At 46.6% G+C, this 19,092-nt stretch overlaps 1 protein-coding gene across 1 annotated transcript in view; it reads right to left on the bottom strand.

The window, feature by feature from the left end:
• Nucleotides 1-19,092, bottom strand: part of LOC142567775 (WD repeat and HMG-box DNA-binding protein 1-like) — a 350,415-nt gene that overhangs the window by 14,263 nt on the left and 317,060 nt on the right. Inside the window, exon 11 of the mRNA XM_075677936.1 lies at nt 2,444-2,526. Within this exon, the coding sequence (XP_075534051.1) occupies nt 2,444-2,526 (83 nt within the window). The remainder of the gene's footprint in view (nt 1-2,443; nt 2,527-19,092) is intronic.

Here is a 19,092-nt window from a genome sequence, read left to right on the forward strand (position 1 = left end):
CATTGAGAATGGATGAGGCGTGCTCTTCGTTGTAGATATTTAAATCGTGTTGCTGAAACGCTGAGGTTCCCACGTGATGTGTGTCGTCAAGCCTCCCGTGGGTGATGGGGCCCCAAGCGCACTTTCCACCCCGTGAGCCAGAAGCGACGCCACTGAGCGTCGCCAGCGGAGCGAACTCTGAGTATCAGCCTTGCTGAAGTCTGCCTGTCTTGATTAGTTGGGTGCTCGAGAACGGCGTCCTTTGAGTGGCACGTCAAACCACGCAGCGTTCTTGTCTGCTGCATGTCGTGAGTGGTCCCGTGCCGACCATTCGGGCTGGTATTTCGAAATCACCGTGGCTGAGGGAGTCGCCGAGTGTGCGTCTCTTCGTCGCATTCATCCTTCTTTCTCGAACGCTTCCTTTCGCGCGACCCTGCTCGAATAAGTGCCGCGGGCTGATCGGCGGTCGCGTCCTCCTCAGTGGGTGATTTAGTTTCTCTTATTGATGATGGCAATTGGCTTTCCAGTAGAGCGTTTACTTCCATTCTGACAGTCCCGTCGGCTATTGAGTTTTGAGAATAGGCGTTCATGGTTCGGTTAGGCTTAACCGCGCCGGCATCGGCGATCAGAGTGGCCACCGAGTGGCGCAACGATGAGCAACATTCAAAATGATTTTGGCAGTGACCGGATGGTCAAATGCCTTCTGAGGTACAAACACTGCAGACGTCCAGTCGCCAGAGCCAGATTAATGTATAACCGAGTGCGGAGCGCATTGTGCATGCAGCATTCGTCGACATGGCTTGGCTCGCTTTAATAAAGCATAACTCGCTCTAATAAAGACGAGTACTGCTAGAACCTGCCCCGAAGTGCTCGCACGCAACGCCTACTGCCACTGCTACGGCTTCGCTCTTTGAACGAATCAGAAATTTTACAGGAACGGTTTGTTTGCCTCTTCCTTCGACTTTCGCGTTGCTGCGGCTGCTGCTCTTGCAGTCTTGCACGTCGTGCCGTGGGGTGGTCCTGTGCGTGCATACGCTTGGCAGGAACGTGGAAGAGAGTAAGCCCAGCGGGAAAAACGTGTTTGGAGCTTTCGATTGCATCGCTGCAATGACCTCTGCAGTTCGCTGGGCGTCACCAGCCACAATACGCTCTTGGCGGCTATAATTATCCGTGAGCCCACGCAAAAGCCTTGCAGGATTAGCAGTGCACACCTCTGCACAAATGTGCAGCAGTCCCGAGGGAAGGTAAATAGAATCGCGGAAAACAGGTAGGGAGAGGAGGCTGAAAATCGGTGGAACCGACACAGTCAATAAACGAGTGAATAGCAGCCTTGCCACTCTTTGCTCGCAGCTACCGTTAATGAGGTGAGGGAAAACGCAGCGTAAGACGGCAAAGAAGCCCTCCTCTAGACCCGACAGCTGTTGCGGACAATGTGGATAAATCTTAGTTTACGCTACGGTACCGTACGTTCCTGCAATTTATGATACATAAGCACTGCGCAAATTTGTTAAGCGGAAAACTCACGCAGCGCGTGCAGGCCTTAAGTAGCATTAAAGCACTGTCAAACCTAGGCGACACTAAGCAAGCAGCCGCACGTCAAATTAGCAGTTCTGTGTTCGCCGCACTAGCTTGGCGGCTATGGCGTTACTCGAGGCTGCAGGCTTGACCCTCACCGCCGCAGTCACTTTTTGACAGGGGCGAAATACGAAAACGCTTGTGTACTTAAACTTGGATGCACGTTAAAGAACCCCACGGGGAAACATTATTCCCAAGTGCACCACTACGGCATGCCTCATAATGGGATTGTGACTTCGGTACGTACAGGCACCATATATTCAGTGAAAGTGTAACGCTTCTGTCACGATGCGATGTGCCGTGTGAAGTGATGACAATGCCAACATTTTCAGAGGTTATGAATAATTGCGCACAGCAATGCCTCAAGCAAACACATCTCACTTTTTGTTCTGTGTACTATGCAGACAAACAGCAGTGGTGCACGCAAGGTAGCGTTTATCGACTCACCACTCCAGTATTGCACTAAACATTGACGGAATTAAACATTCGCCATAAAAGTCCCCGCGTATTACTGTCAACTAATGCAAACAACACAGAAAGCTTCGCTTACATCAAATTTTTGTAAAAATGTTCCTTTGCGAAATCGCAAAAACTTGAAAGAGTTCCTGCAAATAATTTAGTCTTCCTGGTACTCTCTTCCTGTTGCGTTCGGTAATGCAATGAGCGAAAAAATATAGATACGAAATCTGTCGCAAAGACAAAACCGAACAGCATGCATATGACGTTTATTGACATCTTTTAAAGACCGTTATAAAAGTTCTGTTTCAATCGTCTTAAGCAATTTGGCATGTTATTCCAGCCACTTAAAAGTATAGCGTAATCAGGCTGTTTACAAAGCGCTGTACTTGACACTGTCGACACTCGAGAAATCAGAGGGGTGGAGACGTACCTTTTTGCTTCCTGGCGGCCATCCGACGTTTCAATTCCACCATGGAGAGAGGCCTGATGACAACCGCAGGCGGGCAGCTGCACCTGTAAGCCACGGGTATGGTGCTCTGCTTATTTAAGAGCCGGATAAAAATGTCATCTATTTAAATGCAAAAGGGGCGAACATACGAAACAAAACAAAAATACGATAGAAGGCCGTAGGCATAACGAGAACGGTATGACGACTAATTGACGACGGTGCCACAACCGTGACAACATGAAAAGGCAGGACTGATCCCAAGTACGGGCACAAAAATGGAAGAGCCGCTCAGTGCAGGAGCTTTTCTGCAAGACAGCCGCCGCAGCGGGAAAGTGCAAGGACGAGGCACGCAAAGGCTCGTTCTTAAAAAAAAAAAGAAAAGAAGCGGGGATAATGAAAGGCTTGCATATTTGCTGAACTCTTACTAAATTCTTGTAAGGCAGATACAATGAATGACGAACTCCCTATAGACTTCGGCCAGAATTCAGCCACGAGCACTTCAAGACGCCAGCAAGCAAGCGAAAAACAAACCGGCACAATGTTACACTCCTGTAATACGTGAAGGAGAAAGCCTGCTGTACACGCGGTCACGCATTAACTTATCCGATCGGAAGGGTCACACTTTGTGTAAGAACACGAGCTGCATCGTGAACTAAACGTATTGCGCTCTAAGTCGATCTCCGCAAGTATACATGTGGGCATCTAAAGCACTATGTAAAGGTTCCTTCGTTCTTTCTTTCCCCCTCTGATTTCTTCAGTCATTTCTTTCTTTCGATCTTTCTTTCTTTGTCCTCTCTTTGTTTTTCTTTCCTTCTTTCTTTTTTTCTTTCGTGTCTTCATTCACATTTAGCTATTGTGTCTTTACTTGCTTACATGAGCGATATAAGCCTTTTCAAATTATATTATTTTTGGGGCGTATGATCCATTGCTGACGATGATACTTTTTGTACCACTCACCAACTCTTTTTGTATCCCTGGACAAGAAGCCGCTTTTTTCGCGTATAAGCCATTGCGACAAGTCACTTCAGGCTTTCGCCTTATTAATGCTTTCAGTGCTTCTCAGACGAAAACATTGAATAGCTGCAGTACACCTGAACGTCGCCCCCGAGGGCTGCGTGGTCGCTGCGCATGCGCCAGCTGAGAGAAGGTGAGAAAGGAGACCAATTTTTATTTGCCGTGTGTGACGTCACATTGTTCGTTTCTTGTTTTTTTGAAATGGTAATCTCGAACTCAGACGGTATAGCTCGCGTCTCACTCGCACGCGCATCGCATGCATGTTGTGGCTCGCTTTTTGTTTTTCGCACATCTTTAGAAGCTTTAAGTTGCGGACACTGTGCTGGGGGCCAGGGTTTGATGAGATTTGTTGCCAAGATGGCGGTGCTACCGCGACGCATTTGGAGCAAAGGTGAGTGTCGCGCGATTAGCCTTTCTCTTGCTGACACTTGTAAAAACTGGCTAGGCATTCGAGCTGTGGTCGTAGTGACCTCGAAGTTCGAAGGAACACGAAACGGTTGTCGCACGTCCCGCAGTGATGGCAGGATAATTGATTCGTTGTTACCTTCAACGCTACAGTTCCTACTGCAGAATGGCGACAACTTCTACGCGCCAGCAATCCATGCGCTCAGCCAGCGTGAATGCCGTCCTGTGATATTTATCGTGTGCCTAGGTGCTTTCTTCTCCGTCTCAATAGAATGACTGCGCTATACGCCTCTTATTCACCCATGCAACACATGGCTGCATTTAATTACCTTTCTCAATGCTTGCGCTTACCGCCGTAGGGGCGTCAAAAGCTTTCATCTGTTGCAGTGAAACAATGAAAGCATATTTCTTTCACTTGGAGCTTCTTAGCTGCTCTTTTGTCAGGCTGAGAGTTAAACCATATAATTGTAAGTTGTGAGCAAACAGCTAAACGGCCCCAATTTACTGTTGCTGTCGCTTTTAAGGGAACCTTCAAAATTAAACATACGTGAGTTTATGAATCGGCTGGCGAATCTTTCTATATGCGTTGGCTGCTTTCGTTCATAGATCATATGCGTACCTTTGCAACTGTGATCGACATTGTAAGAACAACAAGAAGGCAGATGACACAAATACTGTGTCTACTTTAATTATTGTCTGTGCTGTTCTTGAATATCAACCAACTCCATACACTTGCGTTGTTTAGAGCTAAAACGTTTTTTTCTTATTGCAAGAGGAGCATTTCCTTGTAACTGTGGCAGTAACGTTGTGAATTGTCCTCGGCCCAGGTCACCGGCTGTGTGCAAATTTGTCTAATTTGTTTGTGCTCGTGCTTATTTCTTCTACCTGCACCTTATATTTGTCGTGTTTATATAGATACGGCCTGTCTCTGTCTCGTTGAAGACAAATGGACACAAGTGCTGGCCGCTCAGTGTGAACCTAGCGTGTGCATCCATTCGCTACAAAGGCATGCTACTGCTTCGAGAGCAGCTGCTGCTCCTCTAATTAATAGTGGTTTTAGTCATGTATGAGAGTAATGGCGTGTTTGTCTCTGGCTCTCATACATGACTAAAACCACTAATAATTAAAGGAGCAGTAGCTGCATTCGAAACACTAGCATCAGCAGACGGAGCAACCGTTCCACACGTCAGCAAAATCTGAGTCCTCGGGATGCTCATTGAGAGCGACGGCTCAAACGCCGCGACAGTGGAGAAGATTGTAACAGAGTGTAATAATGCCTTAAATCTCAGACGACGCGTAGCAAACAGGCAACACGGCCTTAAGGAAGAAAATCTCGTCAAGCTAACACACGCCTTCGCGCTATGCCACTTCACGTACGAGGCGGCCATGCACAGATGGAAGGTATCGGAGAAAGACAAACTCAATGTGCAACTGACCAAGCTAGCCAAACTAGCGCTGGGAATTCCCCAGAACACCGAGACAGAGCTCCTGCTGCAACTGGGGGTACACAATAGACTTGAACAAATCGTCAAAGCTCAAGAACGCGCTCAATTGACAAGACTCTCTGGCACCAAACCGGGTACAGAAATCCTAGCCAAACTAGGTCATGACACCACAGCAATCGAGAATCTATACCAAAGCGTTCCGACGGACACACGCAACTCCTACACGGTTCGCCCACTCCCGCGGAACATGAACCCCGCGCACCATCAACCCAGGCGGCTGGCACGCGGATCGTTCATCCTGCGCGAAATAAGTGACAAGAAGATCCTAGCCTGTTTCGTAGACTCGGCACAGTAGCCGTCCAGGAAGGCCTTCGTTGCCACCACGGTCAATAAGCAAGGTCAAGTCACAAAAGCTCTCACAGTCAACACCCACAAGTCCGAGATAGCAGAACAGGTCGCCATCGCACTCATGCTCACAGACCCGACCACCACCCACGTCTACAGCAATTCACACTCGGCCGTCAAAGCCTTTTAGAAAGGAGTCGTTGCAAGCTAGGCGCTACAAATAATCAATAGATCCGCACCACTGCAGCATCACACCATCTGCTGGTTCCCGGCACACCTCGGAGAGATCGAGGACGCCCCTCGCAATCTCAATGAGATGGCTCACAGGAGCGCGCGAGACCTAACCCTCGGCGACGCCATCTATTCTGGTCGTGACCATCCCAGCGAGAATCAGGACCCTCCCTCCACATATAACGAGATCACAAAGCACTTTTATCTAGGCCACAGAATATACAGCACTCCTCACAATAAAGCTCACCAGGCCTCAAGCCCTCACGTTCAGAATGGTTCAAACCAACACACACGCCACGCAGAACAGACTACAACACTACATGCCTGACCTATGCAAAACATCATATTGCGAAAATTGCCATAGCACACTAGACGTATATCACTTGCTCTGGGCGTGTGATCGGATCCACACAAACAAGGATCAAGACTCCGCCAGGATACAAGAAGCAATACGCAGCACGGATCTGGCGGAGCAGCTCTGGGTTGCCCAGCGAGACCTCGATGCGGCCAGAGAGTTAGAACTCCCGGTCCCAACGTGGGAGTAGCCCGCTCTATGGGGCCTTGCGCCCTGTAGCTTGTAGGACCTTTCATTAAAGTTATTCCATCCATCCATAGTCATGTATGACACCAGAGAATTATTCTTCTAGAAAGGAGGGAAAGCTTATCCATAAATTTAAGGCATGGAGATGCTTAACCATTGAAATGTTTAAATGATCTAAGGTGTCACGAAGTATTATACACCGTGATCAATTCAGTCTCAAAATACATAGTAAAATAAGCCAGAAAAAATGCTTCCGGGTGTACTGAGACAATAAACTATAGAGAAAGAATTAGATCGTGAGCTGCTAATGGTTGTTGTCACCTCTACACTCCTCAGGAAAAGCGCACCTTTTGGGTCGTATCTTGCCACACAACAATAATCATCTGTCTTGCTTGCGTTTCCTTTCTTGAAAATGCTGCGCTCGCTACTTTCCTGTCGAGAATGCTATCTCATGGTGACAACGGGCATGCCCTTCGTGACTTGGAAATACCGGCCTCGTAGCGTTAAAGAAAGCAAATGCGGACAACACAGATGACGATTATTATTCTGTGGCAAGATGCGACCCAAAGGGTGTAATTTTGTTTAAGAGTGTAGCCCATTTTTCTATACAGCCACTGTTGCTTCGTTGTCTGTAGCCATCACACGCATGTTGCAAACGAAAAATTGAGCCCCGTAATTCCGCAGATTTTTCTCGCTCCTAAAATAGAGATATCACGACTTTGACACCCTCGGTGTCTCAAGGTAGAAGGGGGTTTATTGGCCAGTTGCCTGCTTCTAAGATCATGTTATATGTAATGCGGGTGGTTGAAAGGATACTTCACATCTGACATCATGACTGTGACTGCTGCTACCTTGCCCTCCCAGAACTATGTTTAGTACACACGCGCAGCTATCCAAAAAAAAAAAATAGACTGCAACAACCGCCGCTGTAGCTCACTTGGTGTAGCATGGCAAGCGCAAGGCACAATATGTGGGTTCAGCTCCGTTGTCTCCTAATGCAAAGCATTATCATGACCGATCTCCCAGTCTCTTTGTAGATCTGCCGAGGTAGCCTAAATATTAGTTAGTGACGTACCTTATGGCGGCTCTTGAACCTGAGTCCCTACTGCAGCACTCCAATTATTTACCCATTAGGTTAGTTCATGCGCCTCCTACAGCGCCACTTCAGTCGGCATGTGTGTGCATGCATAGCTCGCCAGATTAATCTCACTGATTCTCTCGTAGCAGCTAACAGTTTCCGCTGTTATCTGGCACTCACGCAGTTTGGGATTTGCCCGTTTCAGCTCAGATGCAACATAGAGCACGTGCTGCGTCTGCTTTGGTTGTGCGTGCAATTCTTCTGGTTTTCTATGTTGACGTATTATGCTTTGTATTTCATGTGGTGTTACGCTAACGAAAATGTCATATCTAGACTGATATGAAAAACGCCATATATGGGCATATTAAAAATTGGCAGATATGGCCATATATGGCGTATAAGAGCCACGTATTGCGACATGTAGGTAGTGGGTCGAGGGCAAGAGTGGGTACAGCCCAAACGAACAAAGACGACCGCGCGGCTTCCCTCCTTGCCAGTATTACAATATCCTCTGAAAAACTTTCACACAAATATTGTAATTGCGACAGATGCTTCACAATGTGAAGAAAAGTCAGGTGTAGGAATATTTTTCCCAATTCTCGATTGGACATTTTCTCTTCGGCTGCCAGATTTCATACCGATCTTTTTAGCCGAATTCATGGCCGTGGTGCTGGCATTACGCAAACTAGGGCCATCAATTACATCAGCCGTGATAGTCACTGATGCGCTATCATTGTGCTCATCCCTTACTGCTTCTAGTCATTCTCGCGTGAAGAGGACATTTCATTCATTATTACCTGGGTACTTGAGAAGCGTGCGTTTGATTTGGGTGCCTGGCCATAAAGGACTAATCATAAATGAAATTGCATACTCTCTAGCCAAGGCATCGATAAGTGGCCCGATACTCCCTTGCTGCCCTTTGACTGCTTATGTTACTGCTGCTAGATTTCGCAGGAGTGACATACAGACAGAATCAGGCTCCGCAATTACTAACTCTGTGGTTTACGGACATCTCCTACACCCTTGGCACAGATATTTTTGCCGAACACGGAAAATTGAAGTGTCCATCACGAGGCTGCGCTGCCGTATACCTGCATTGAACTTCTACCTCCACAGGTCTGGTCTGGTCGGCCCAAGATTATGCTCATTCTGTGGCGAAGCGGAGACAATAGACCATTTCTTGTTCTCTTGCAGATGTTTTTCTATTAGAAGAAAACGAATACTCGAAATACCGCTTCCCTCTATTTGTCTAACTTTATCAGGCCCTGCTATCCTATCTTTTGGAGCCTCCATTATTGGGTTTAGCCACAGAAATGTTTGCTTGGCAATCCAAAATTGCCTCATTGAAACCAATCGATTTCCATATTAGACTGATCGTTCTCAGTCCGAACCATAGCTTTCTTTTATTTCCTATCTATTATTAATTATTCTTCTTAATATTATTTTATACGCGGTTTTCATCTGATTATTTCCGTTTTTTCTCCAAACACAAAACGCTTACTTTCAAAATCCAACGCTCAAATTGTTAACTCCCTTGTTATTATTATTAATTTCATGCACCTAATTGAACCACCCGATTCTTCGCCAATCCCCCACTCTGGGTATGTGCCACGGCCACCCAGGACAACAACAACAACTACAACAACAGCCAACCCCGACGGACGCGCTTTACAAGAGCCAGCTGCTCGGCGGTTTATTAGAACCCCAATAGTAATTCTGAAGGGTCGTGACAAACTGATGGAGGTGCCAGATAGCCCGCACGGATGTTGCGAACCCCTCCAAGGATCGGTACGACCAATTCAGTGCCAGACGACACGCCGGTGCATCGGGCCAGCCACAGGATCAGGGGACTAGCCCCGGAAGTCGTCGACGCTACGGTTCCCACCGCTTCAATCGGTATGACCAGCGCTTCCGCTCAACCCGCCCCAACAGGTCCAGAGAACACGATGTTGAACGGGTTTACACTTGAGAGCCCACGGTTTCACGTTACATAGCGTTGTCTTCGAAGACGTCGAAGACTGTAGGGCCGACTTCGAGCGCGTGGCCGCCTTGAACCACTGGAACGATGCGGAAAAATTAAGACACGTCTACTTTACCTAGAGGACGCTGCCCGTACATGGTTTCGGAACTGTGAGGAGCAACTGACGCCGTGGCACGAATTTTGTCTTCGGCTTCTTGAGACCTACACCAGCGCTGATCGCCAAGAACGAGCGGAACGAGTGATTCAGGCCCGCGTCCAGTTTCCCAACAAAACTGTGACCACGACCGAAGACATGACGCGCCTCTTCAGACGAACTTATCCAAGAATGATGGAGGAGAAATAGTTACGCCCTCTGATGCGCGGGGTCAAGGAGCGGCTTCTTGCTGGTCTCGTGCGGAGCCCTCCGAAGACGGTCGCGGAGTTCTTGTCCAAGGCCGTGACCGTAAAAAAGATGCTTCTGCCTAGGTCATACATGGGGCCGTATTCTGAAACATTCGCCTTCCGCGAAACTCACGTTCAATAAGTGCAGCGACTGCTTACCCGTGACGTCAACGTGCACTACCAACACGCGCTGTCGAATGCTTCACATCGCATGAGAGAGCGCACCGTGCGAGTGCAGAGCGGCTCGGGTGCGTAGTTTTCGAGTGTAGTGGCCGCAGTACGGGTTCTGCGCACTGACTGCCGCTTTACGTAAAATAAGTTGAATAAAGGAGTGTAAAATGTTTTATATGAAATGAATCAACAAATATCGCCGCCAAAAACCCGTGTAGGACGCCACCAAGAAACTACTATAAACTACCACCTATCTTATCTCTAGTACATTTCACCACCAACCGAACGCCAAAAGACGCCAAAGGACGTCTTCGTTTATTAAATTTATGGCGAGAGAACCCATCGAGACCATGACGTTAAAATGACGTCCGCCGGAACTACTAGATGGCACTGCTTATTTTCTGGTTCATTCCGGTTTTGTTAAAACAGCTAATCAAGGGATAGATGGGCGGAGGCGTGGCCAAGGCGATAGTTTCGCGGAAGGCGAACCTTTCAGAATACGGGACCTGTATGAGCGGCAATTAAACAGCATGTTCGCTACTAACATTTTTACGACCATCGGAAGCAACAGTGACTGTCTTAGTGAGCTCATCCGCTCTGCAGTGCGTGAAGAGTTGCAAAATGCCGGCGTCACACTAACACCGCAGCCAAGGGTATTTTATTTATTTATTTGTTTATTTATTCATTCATTTATTTATTTATTTATTTCGGATACTTTCCTGGCCCGAAGGCATTAAAGAAAGGAGTTGTAAGTGACAAAAAGTACATAATTATACAATAATAGGCACTACAAAACGGCAGAAAATACACCAGTCTTGAAATTGCCAACGTCAGAAATGGCAGCGATGGAGGGAGGAAGGTCGTTCCAGTCGGCGCTGGTTTTAGGAATAAGAGAACCACGACACATCTTTGTTCTAAACTATGGAACACAAACTTTAAACATGTGATCGAAACGGGATGAAATGTATGAAGGGCGAGTTATTAGATGATCCTTTAATAGTGGGTTGTGGTGATACAGCCTGTGGAAAAGATACAGTCTAAAACATTTACGGCGCAGTGAAAGCTCCGGTAATGTAAGTGTGTTTTTCATGGAAGTAATGCTGGCGTAACGGGAACAGTTAGATAAGATGAAACGTGCTGCGCGATTCTGGATGGATTCTAGTGTAAGCTCTAGATTCTAGTGTAACGGTAAGCACTCTTACAAGCGTCATCAAGGTAGAGCTTCACCAAGCCCTCCGTGATACCTTGCCACCTGATAATGCTATGGCACGACGTACTGAACACCGCCGTACGATCTACGCCGAAGCCTTAAGGCACGCTGCTTCCTCTCCGCCGCTGTTAGTTCATGCTCCTCCTAGAGTGCTACTTCAGTCGACACTGCCGATATCGTACTGCGAAGCCGGGTACACGCCGCCGCTCTTTGCTCATGCCGCTTCAGTTGCCCATCCTCCGGAGCAACCGGTCCTTTATATCGTCGATAGACGCGCGTCCCCTCGGAAATCGGATGTTTGGTGCACACCCGTTCGCGAGCCTCATGTGCTTTCACTACCGCGAGGCTGACCACCTACCGGCAGTGCCTATACCGGAGCCTTGAACTTAGCGGCTTTTCCGCATACTCGCCGCCGCCCCCATACGGCCAGCGACCCCGGGAAATTGAGGACTTCCTCCTCAGCAGCGCTTGCTACCGCCTGCCGGGCCGCAGACGCGGTCACCGTCTCCGAGACGATTTTCACCTCCGGCCCAGCGGTATTCTACCGCGCGGTCGCCCGGTCCCAACCGGAAAAACTAACTAAAGCGATCTTTGTGGCGAGGTCGCTGACGATGGAAGTGCTGAAGACCCCGATCAGCGCAGACACGGACAGATCCGACACCACCTGCAGCTGAACAGAACGACGGGCTTTCTTTCGATATAGTAGTGACTCTTCACGGTTACGCCGTTAGCGCTTTAGTGGACAGCGGCCCAGACTACTCTATACTAATTGGTAAAATAGCAACGCAGCCGAAGAAAGTAACCACGCCGTACTATAACCCGCAGATTCGGACAGCTGGCGGCCGCATCGTTACCCCACTGGGTGCCTGCACGTCTAGAGTCGAAATTCAAGGGCCTACATTCGTAGCGTGTTGCCTTGTTACGGGAATGCTACCGCGACGTTATTCTTGGCGTTCACTTCCTGCAGGAGTATGGCGCTATTATTAATCTTCAAGGGCGTCGTATCACATTCTCAGCTGACCGAGCAATCAACATGCAGGACGATCAAGGGCGTACCGACCTACTTCGTGATTCTGGAGACAGTGCAAAGCTTCCTCCACGAGCCAGTGTCCTCGTCGACGTCACATGCTGTGGCTTACGCGATGGCGAAGCGGTGGACGAAACTAATTTTTAACACCTCCGGAAGTAAGGTGTTAGCGTGGCTCGAAGTGTTTTACAGCTTCGTGATGGCCAGTCGCAATTCCTTGTTACCAACTTTAGCAATGAGCATCGACATTTTTTTTCCGCGGCACTTCGATAGCATTTCCAGACGAAGTAGCAAACGTTCACAACTGTTTCACGTCGGAAGTAGTGGTGACAGCAGACACGTTTCCGGGGCATATCGACATCAATTCTGAACTGTCCACCGATAGCCAGGCAGCGCTTCCCAAGCTCTTGCATGAGTTTCGGTCCTGCTTTACGAGTTCTTCAAAAGTACGCCAGACTCTCATCACTAGACACAGGATCATCACGTTCGAGTACGCACGCCCGATACACCAGCAGTCTTACCGCGTGTTGGCAAATGAACGCGAAGCCATTCGTACGCAGGTCCGCGAGATGGTTGACGATAGCGCCATCGAACCTTCCAACAGCCCGTAGTCGTCTCCGGCCATTCTTGTCAAAAAGAAAGAGGGAACGCTCCGCTTCTGTGTCAACTATCGGAAGCTTGACAAGGTGACTATAAAGGACATGTATCCGCTGCCGCATATGGACGATTCCTTAGATAGGCTACGGCATGCCTATCATTTTTATTCTCTCGATTTAAAATGTGGCCACTGGCAATCGAGGTAGACGAACGAGACCGCGAGAAAACAGCCTGTGTGGATCCGGATGGTCTCTACGAAATTTGAGTCGTTCCTTTTGGCTTGTGTTCAGCCCCGGCTACTTTCCAGCGAATGATGGACACTGTCTTCACTGGACTGAAGTGGCAGACTTGTGCATCTTGGTGATGTGGTCGTATTTTCTGATACGCTAGATACGGCCTGCGGAGTGCGCTAGAAGCCATCTGATCTGCAGACCTCACATTTAGGCCGCAAAAGTGCCACTTCGGTTTTGATGAACTCAAGTTCCTCGGGCATGTTATAAGCGCCAAAAGGGCCAGACGTGATCCGGACAAGCATGCCGCTGTGACCGCACTTTCCGAAGATAGCGGCGCCTCTGACTCGCCTTACAAGTAACGACACGCCATTTGTCTGGCATAATGAGCAACAGGCAGCTTTTGCTGACATAGGGCAGCGCCTACAGTCAGCACCTGTTCTGTCGCATTTTGGCGATGATGCCGATACAGAGCTGCGTACTTACGCCAGTAGCGCTGGGCTTGGCGCAGTGCTCGTCCAGCGTCAAGATGCAGTGAAAGAGTTAAAACCTAGGCCAGCCGCTCACTGTCCGGTGCCGAGCTGAATTGTTCGCCTACGGAGAAAGAATGCCTCACAGTCGTGTGGGCATAGGTCGGCGCACTCATTCATGAGTGCACTCACTCACACTCTGTCGGGCTCATTTTAAAGGCGTGACTGCGGGTGCAAGTGAGTGCCAGTGAGTATGAGCGGAGGGGAGTGCGAGTGTGAGTAGGCATATCTTAGCAGTGACCTGCTAAGATATGCCTACGAATGCCGAAAAAACCAGTCAAAAACACAAAGCACAAGAGGAGAGGTTCACACCACAACGACTGGACTATCAACTGAGGTGTTTCAGAATCGGTGTAGTCCCAGGAAGGCCAGCAGAGCATGCGTAACTGCATTATCGCTAATCACATAGCATGAAAAGACAGAAAACGCTTCTCTCGTGACCGACTTAGAAATTCAAATTCTTTTTCAAGTAAGCGCACTGAGGTTGTACTAACGCAGTCATCACCTAATAAACTGATGTAGGACGCTTCCAAGATTTCTCGCTCTTCTTTGCCCTTGCCCCTACCAAGAATCGTCACATTGCTAAACAAAGGATAACAACCACACTCATTGCAATGGCGAGGCAAGTTTGCACTGTTATCTGACCCCAGGGAGGAGTGGTGCTCACGCAGGCGGTCATTAATACATCGACCGGTTTGGCCTATGTAAAATCTTTCGCACGTGAGAGGGAACTTATAGACAACCCCTGCAGCACATGCCGTAAAATTGTTTCCATGCTGCGTTGTGCAAACGTGGTTCCTTGCCCTGCCTTGAGAAATGCGCGAGCGCAGACCCGAAAGCTTACAAGGGGCAGAAAACACAACACTTACTCCCTGCCTGTCCTTTGTGTTTTTGACTGTTTTTTTCGTTCAAGTATGTACCAACTGGCCCAGATTTCAACCCTTCTACGAATACCGAGCCCGCGAGGAAAACTGAGGAAATGCAAGCGAAATCCAGCAACGAGACTAATCGCTTTGCCCACGATGTCTTTGGCAAGGTTTTGCTAACGATGCAGTCCTCAGGGATTGATGTCAAGGAATTCAAAAACGAGATTGAGGGTTTAAGAGAGTATGGACATCTTGAATGGTGTTGTCGAGACATTAAGTTCTGAAAAGGCTGTGCTCGCCGCCGATAACAGAAAACTGAAGAGTGAGAACTGCGCGCTCTCTAAGAAATTCGAATAACTCGAGCAGAACTCGAGAACTAAAAACGTAAAAATCAAGGGCATTCCCTGCAGAAGGGGGGAAAACTGCGCAGCAGTATTGCAAAAAGTCGGCGAAAAAATTGGATGCCCTCTTGCGCCTGCCGAACTTGGCATTGTGCACCATGCTCCCACGAAAGTAAGGGACAAAAAGACCGTCATTGCTCGGTTCTGCTCGCGCTCAAAGAAAAAAACAATTCATTGGTAAGGCGTGTAACGATAAGCTGTGTCTTGGCAATCTTGGCATCACAGCTTCAATCAACTCCCCAGTCTACGTGAATGATGACATGACGCCGCAAAAGAAGTCATTATTGACCAAGGCTCTGGCTCTAAAGAAAGCCAACAATTGGAAGTTTCTGTGGGCTGACAATTGTCTAATAATGTCTATGAGAACTACCAATAGCCATGTCTACCGCACTGCCAGCGAATCCGACCTCTCTTTTATCATGTAGACACCTCTTTTTCTTCGTTTATTACTGATTTTGAGCCAGTCTGTCATCGTACCTTAAAACAACTCATTTAGAACAATTTCTTTCGAACAGCTCTTGCTAGCTTGTTCATATCAATGTGCGTAGTATGCGAAAGCACTATGACTATATTCAGAATCTTCTTTTTACGTTCACCAAATCATTTTCCGTCATTTGTGTCTCAGAAACTTGGCTCTGCGACGATGACAACGATCTATACTGCTTCCCCGATTACACGTCAGAATACACACATAGACAATCAAGTCGCCGTGGCGGAGCAGCCATCTATGTTTCGGCAAACTTAGTGTTCAAAGGACGACCCGATCTCGCAATAAATTTAACTAACTGTGAAACTGTCTGGATTGAATTCGATTATTCGTTCCTTAACACTGACTGCAAGAATTTTATTTTGGCTTGCATTTATCGTTCACTTTCCACTTCCAACAGCGATTTCCGTAGTGTCTTAGATAATGTATTGGAATTATTATCACCTGAAAATAAGAACGTGATAATTATGGGTGACATGAACATGAATTTGATTGACGGAACGTCCGTTAACTACACGACATTTTGTAGTTGCTATCATAGTTTCGGGTATGATTGCCTAATTACTGAACCAACACCTTGCTCTAACGATGGCGGAAGCTCATTGATTGATCACGCATTATCTTGACCTTTTAGTCCCAGGTGAGGCAGGCATTCTTATTAGTGACGTCACAGACCTTTATCCCATATTTCTTAAGATCAATTCTATTCCTTCTTCGCGTATCGTATTCTACAACAAACTTGTTCTCGATAAAGAAAAATTTTTCGAAGCCGCAACGAAGGTAGACTGGTTATCAGTAAAAGAAACTAACGACCCTCAACAAGCTTTCTCGCGCTTTTTGTCTATACTTATACACAAATTCCATTTCCATTCCAACAAGAAAAAATGCAAGAAGGTACTGGCGTCGCTGCAAAACCCGTGGCTTACTGAAAGATTACTGAAAGCAATGCGAAAACGACAGAATCTTTATATAAAAAACAAGGAAACAGCCCTTTAATGTTCGACTGATAGCCCGGTACAAAAAATACTGCAACCATATCTGCGCACAGCTGAAAAGAGCAAAAATAAGCTACTTTGAACAGAAAATGTTGGAGTGTGGGAACAACTCTGATAAAAAATGGAAAATAGTAAATTCTTTCCTAAATACAAACAGCAACCAGGAGACCGTAACTAGAATTAGCCACTGTGGCAATGAATATTTAAACCCTCATGACATAGCAGATGTCTTCAGTGACTTCTTTTTCTCGAACTTGGCTTCGGACAAGCTTTTCGATTATCAATTGACACGCTTCCCAGAATCCTTTTACATGCTTCCTACTACTCCTGATGAAGTGATCTCTGTCTTAATAATCTAAAAGTCACAAGTGCCGGTCATGACGATATTAGATCATGTCATATAAAATTAATGTCTTGTCCAATGTCTAATATTCTTGCGGATGTTATTAATTTATTTAAAATAGGGACATTTCCTCGTGAACTAAAGTGTGCCAAAGACAACCCAGTATTTAAAAATGGAGATCGTTCATTATTAGAGAACTACCGACCGATCTGTGTGCTGCCATTCGTCAATAAAATAACCGAGAAACTAACTGAGAAACGCCTAACAAATTATCTCAACAAATTTAATATTCTTATGCGTACAGGTTTGTTTTCAAGGGGTGTTGCCATAACTTCGACATAACGAAAAATTACAGCGGAAAGTTGCTTAAAGTCATGAAAGAAAGTCTATAATTATGTAAACAAACATTCATGTAATGCGCTGCTGCTGCTGGTTGTGAAATTTTGCTTTGTTGAAGGGGTCCTTGTTATCGTGACACTCACCAGTGACCTCGACTTTGTGCTCTGTTGCCACCCTGCACCAGTGCAGGTATTGTTTTGTGACTGTTGTTACGTGCTCCTTGCCTGTGTTCACGATGTGACAGTCTTATTGTGCCACAGCTATAAGTTAACACAGAATTTTCTTTGAAGCGCTGAAGCCGTAACCCACAACAGTGTCCACATAACCCGTGGCCATGGCTGCAGCAGCACGTCGTGTAAACTGGATGGACATGTCAGGTATGCATTAAGTGTATGTGTTCACAAAAGTAGGATCTCGGCATCATTAGTGGATAAGTTTATCGACATATTACTTAACGCAGCTTGCTAAATAGGCTAAATTTTTATGCAACTTTATTCCACTTGCTGCTTATTTGTGTTTGTAGACATTATGCACAAATTACCTTGTTCTGTTAAAACTAAACTTCACATGTCCTGATGTTTAGTATTTTTCTCGCATCAATCGCTTGGCTGCAAGTTCAATTTTATTTTTGCCTATTACACAGTATGTTTCTGTTTTATTTTGGTTTTATTTGTTTGGAGCTGTTTCCTATGCTGTAGCGTATATTTCCATATTTTCCGTTCTGCTTATGCTACATACGTACACTTTTTGTCCATGTGAGAACTAGAAGTGTAGTGTGCCATATATCTCACAGGTCTAAGCAGGCAGTGTGCGTACTATTGTTTAACATTGATATTTACAATTATTTCTGTCGTGTTCTCAAAATAACTGCCACTGGCAAATACACATTTGATGAGCTCGAATTTCTTGAAATGAAATAGGAAGGCCAGTATTCATTGTGCTACAGTTACTTAAGTAGTGACTGTTCTTTCTCACTTTCTTCATATTCTTTGCAAGGTGCCCTCATTCATGCTAGCGTAGAAGTTCTGTGTCTTCTGCAGCAATGCCGCAGCTAGTTTGCACACATTACAGTATCCCAACAGATACCTATCACTGTTATTGTGCATTTCTGAAAACAAACCGTGTCCGCTCGGCGAAGCTTCCAGTGTCCATTTCAATTTGCCGGTCAGCCCATGTAACTTTTCAGGACAAAATTTACGCAGCGAGGGAAAGATCATACAACAAGACCTTGGCTAACAACTGACTGTTTAAGTTGATGGAACGATTAACAAAAATAGCACTGGATGTGCACTTGTGTTGTGCACAAGTTAATTTGAGAAGGCAGGCAGAAGTAATACAACGGCATAAAATCATGATAAACGGTGTTTGCATAAAAATGTAAGTAAATAGGCACAGACTAATTTCTATCCCTTCTAATCTACAAAGGACGCCTTTCTTCATGCGTTAATAATGGGGGCTGGCTCACACATATTGTTATTTATGTGGTGTGTCTGACTGATTTCTCTTGCCAATTTTCAGCCATGGGTGAAAACAGATAAACAATCCTAATTCGGCCTTAAGCCCCATTGCTGATATGTGTGGCCAAATCGGACGAGCATACTGGTCTTTTGAGTGAACTATGGTGATCTCATAGGTACATATTTAGGCACCAGCCAGTCTGCCCTGTGTACATTTGACCACATGTGAAAGGAATACAGTACACTGCCTCTGACACGTACTGGACAAATTTGGTGCTATCTTTAACCAAGCAATCCTTGCTTGCCTCATTGCCTTTATCAATTCAGTTGTGAACTGTTGTGCATGTGCTGCCTAATTTATATTTGCTGGAAATGTATGTGCACAGTAGTCCACAAGTGAATTGACAAAGGCACCCAGGCATGGAGGCTTGCTTAGTTAAAGATACCCAAAATTTGTCTCGTATATGTCAGGGGCAGTGTAGTCTATTCTTTTGATCACGTGAATATTTGGTCCAACGTACATGAGGCATGAAGACTAGCCGTTGCCTCAGCATGTG

This window comes from Dermacentor variabilis, unplaced genomic scaffold, assembly GCF_050947875.1.
Source record: "Dermacentor variabilis isolate Ectoservices unplaced genomic scaffold, ASM5094787v1 scaffold_14, whole genome shotgun sequence".
In the NCBI taxonomy this organism is placed as follows: domain Eukaryota; kingdom Metazoa; phylum Arthropoda; class Arachnida; order Ixodida; family Ixodidae; genus Dermacentor; species Dermacentor variabilis.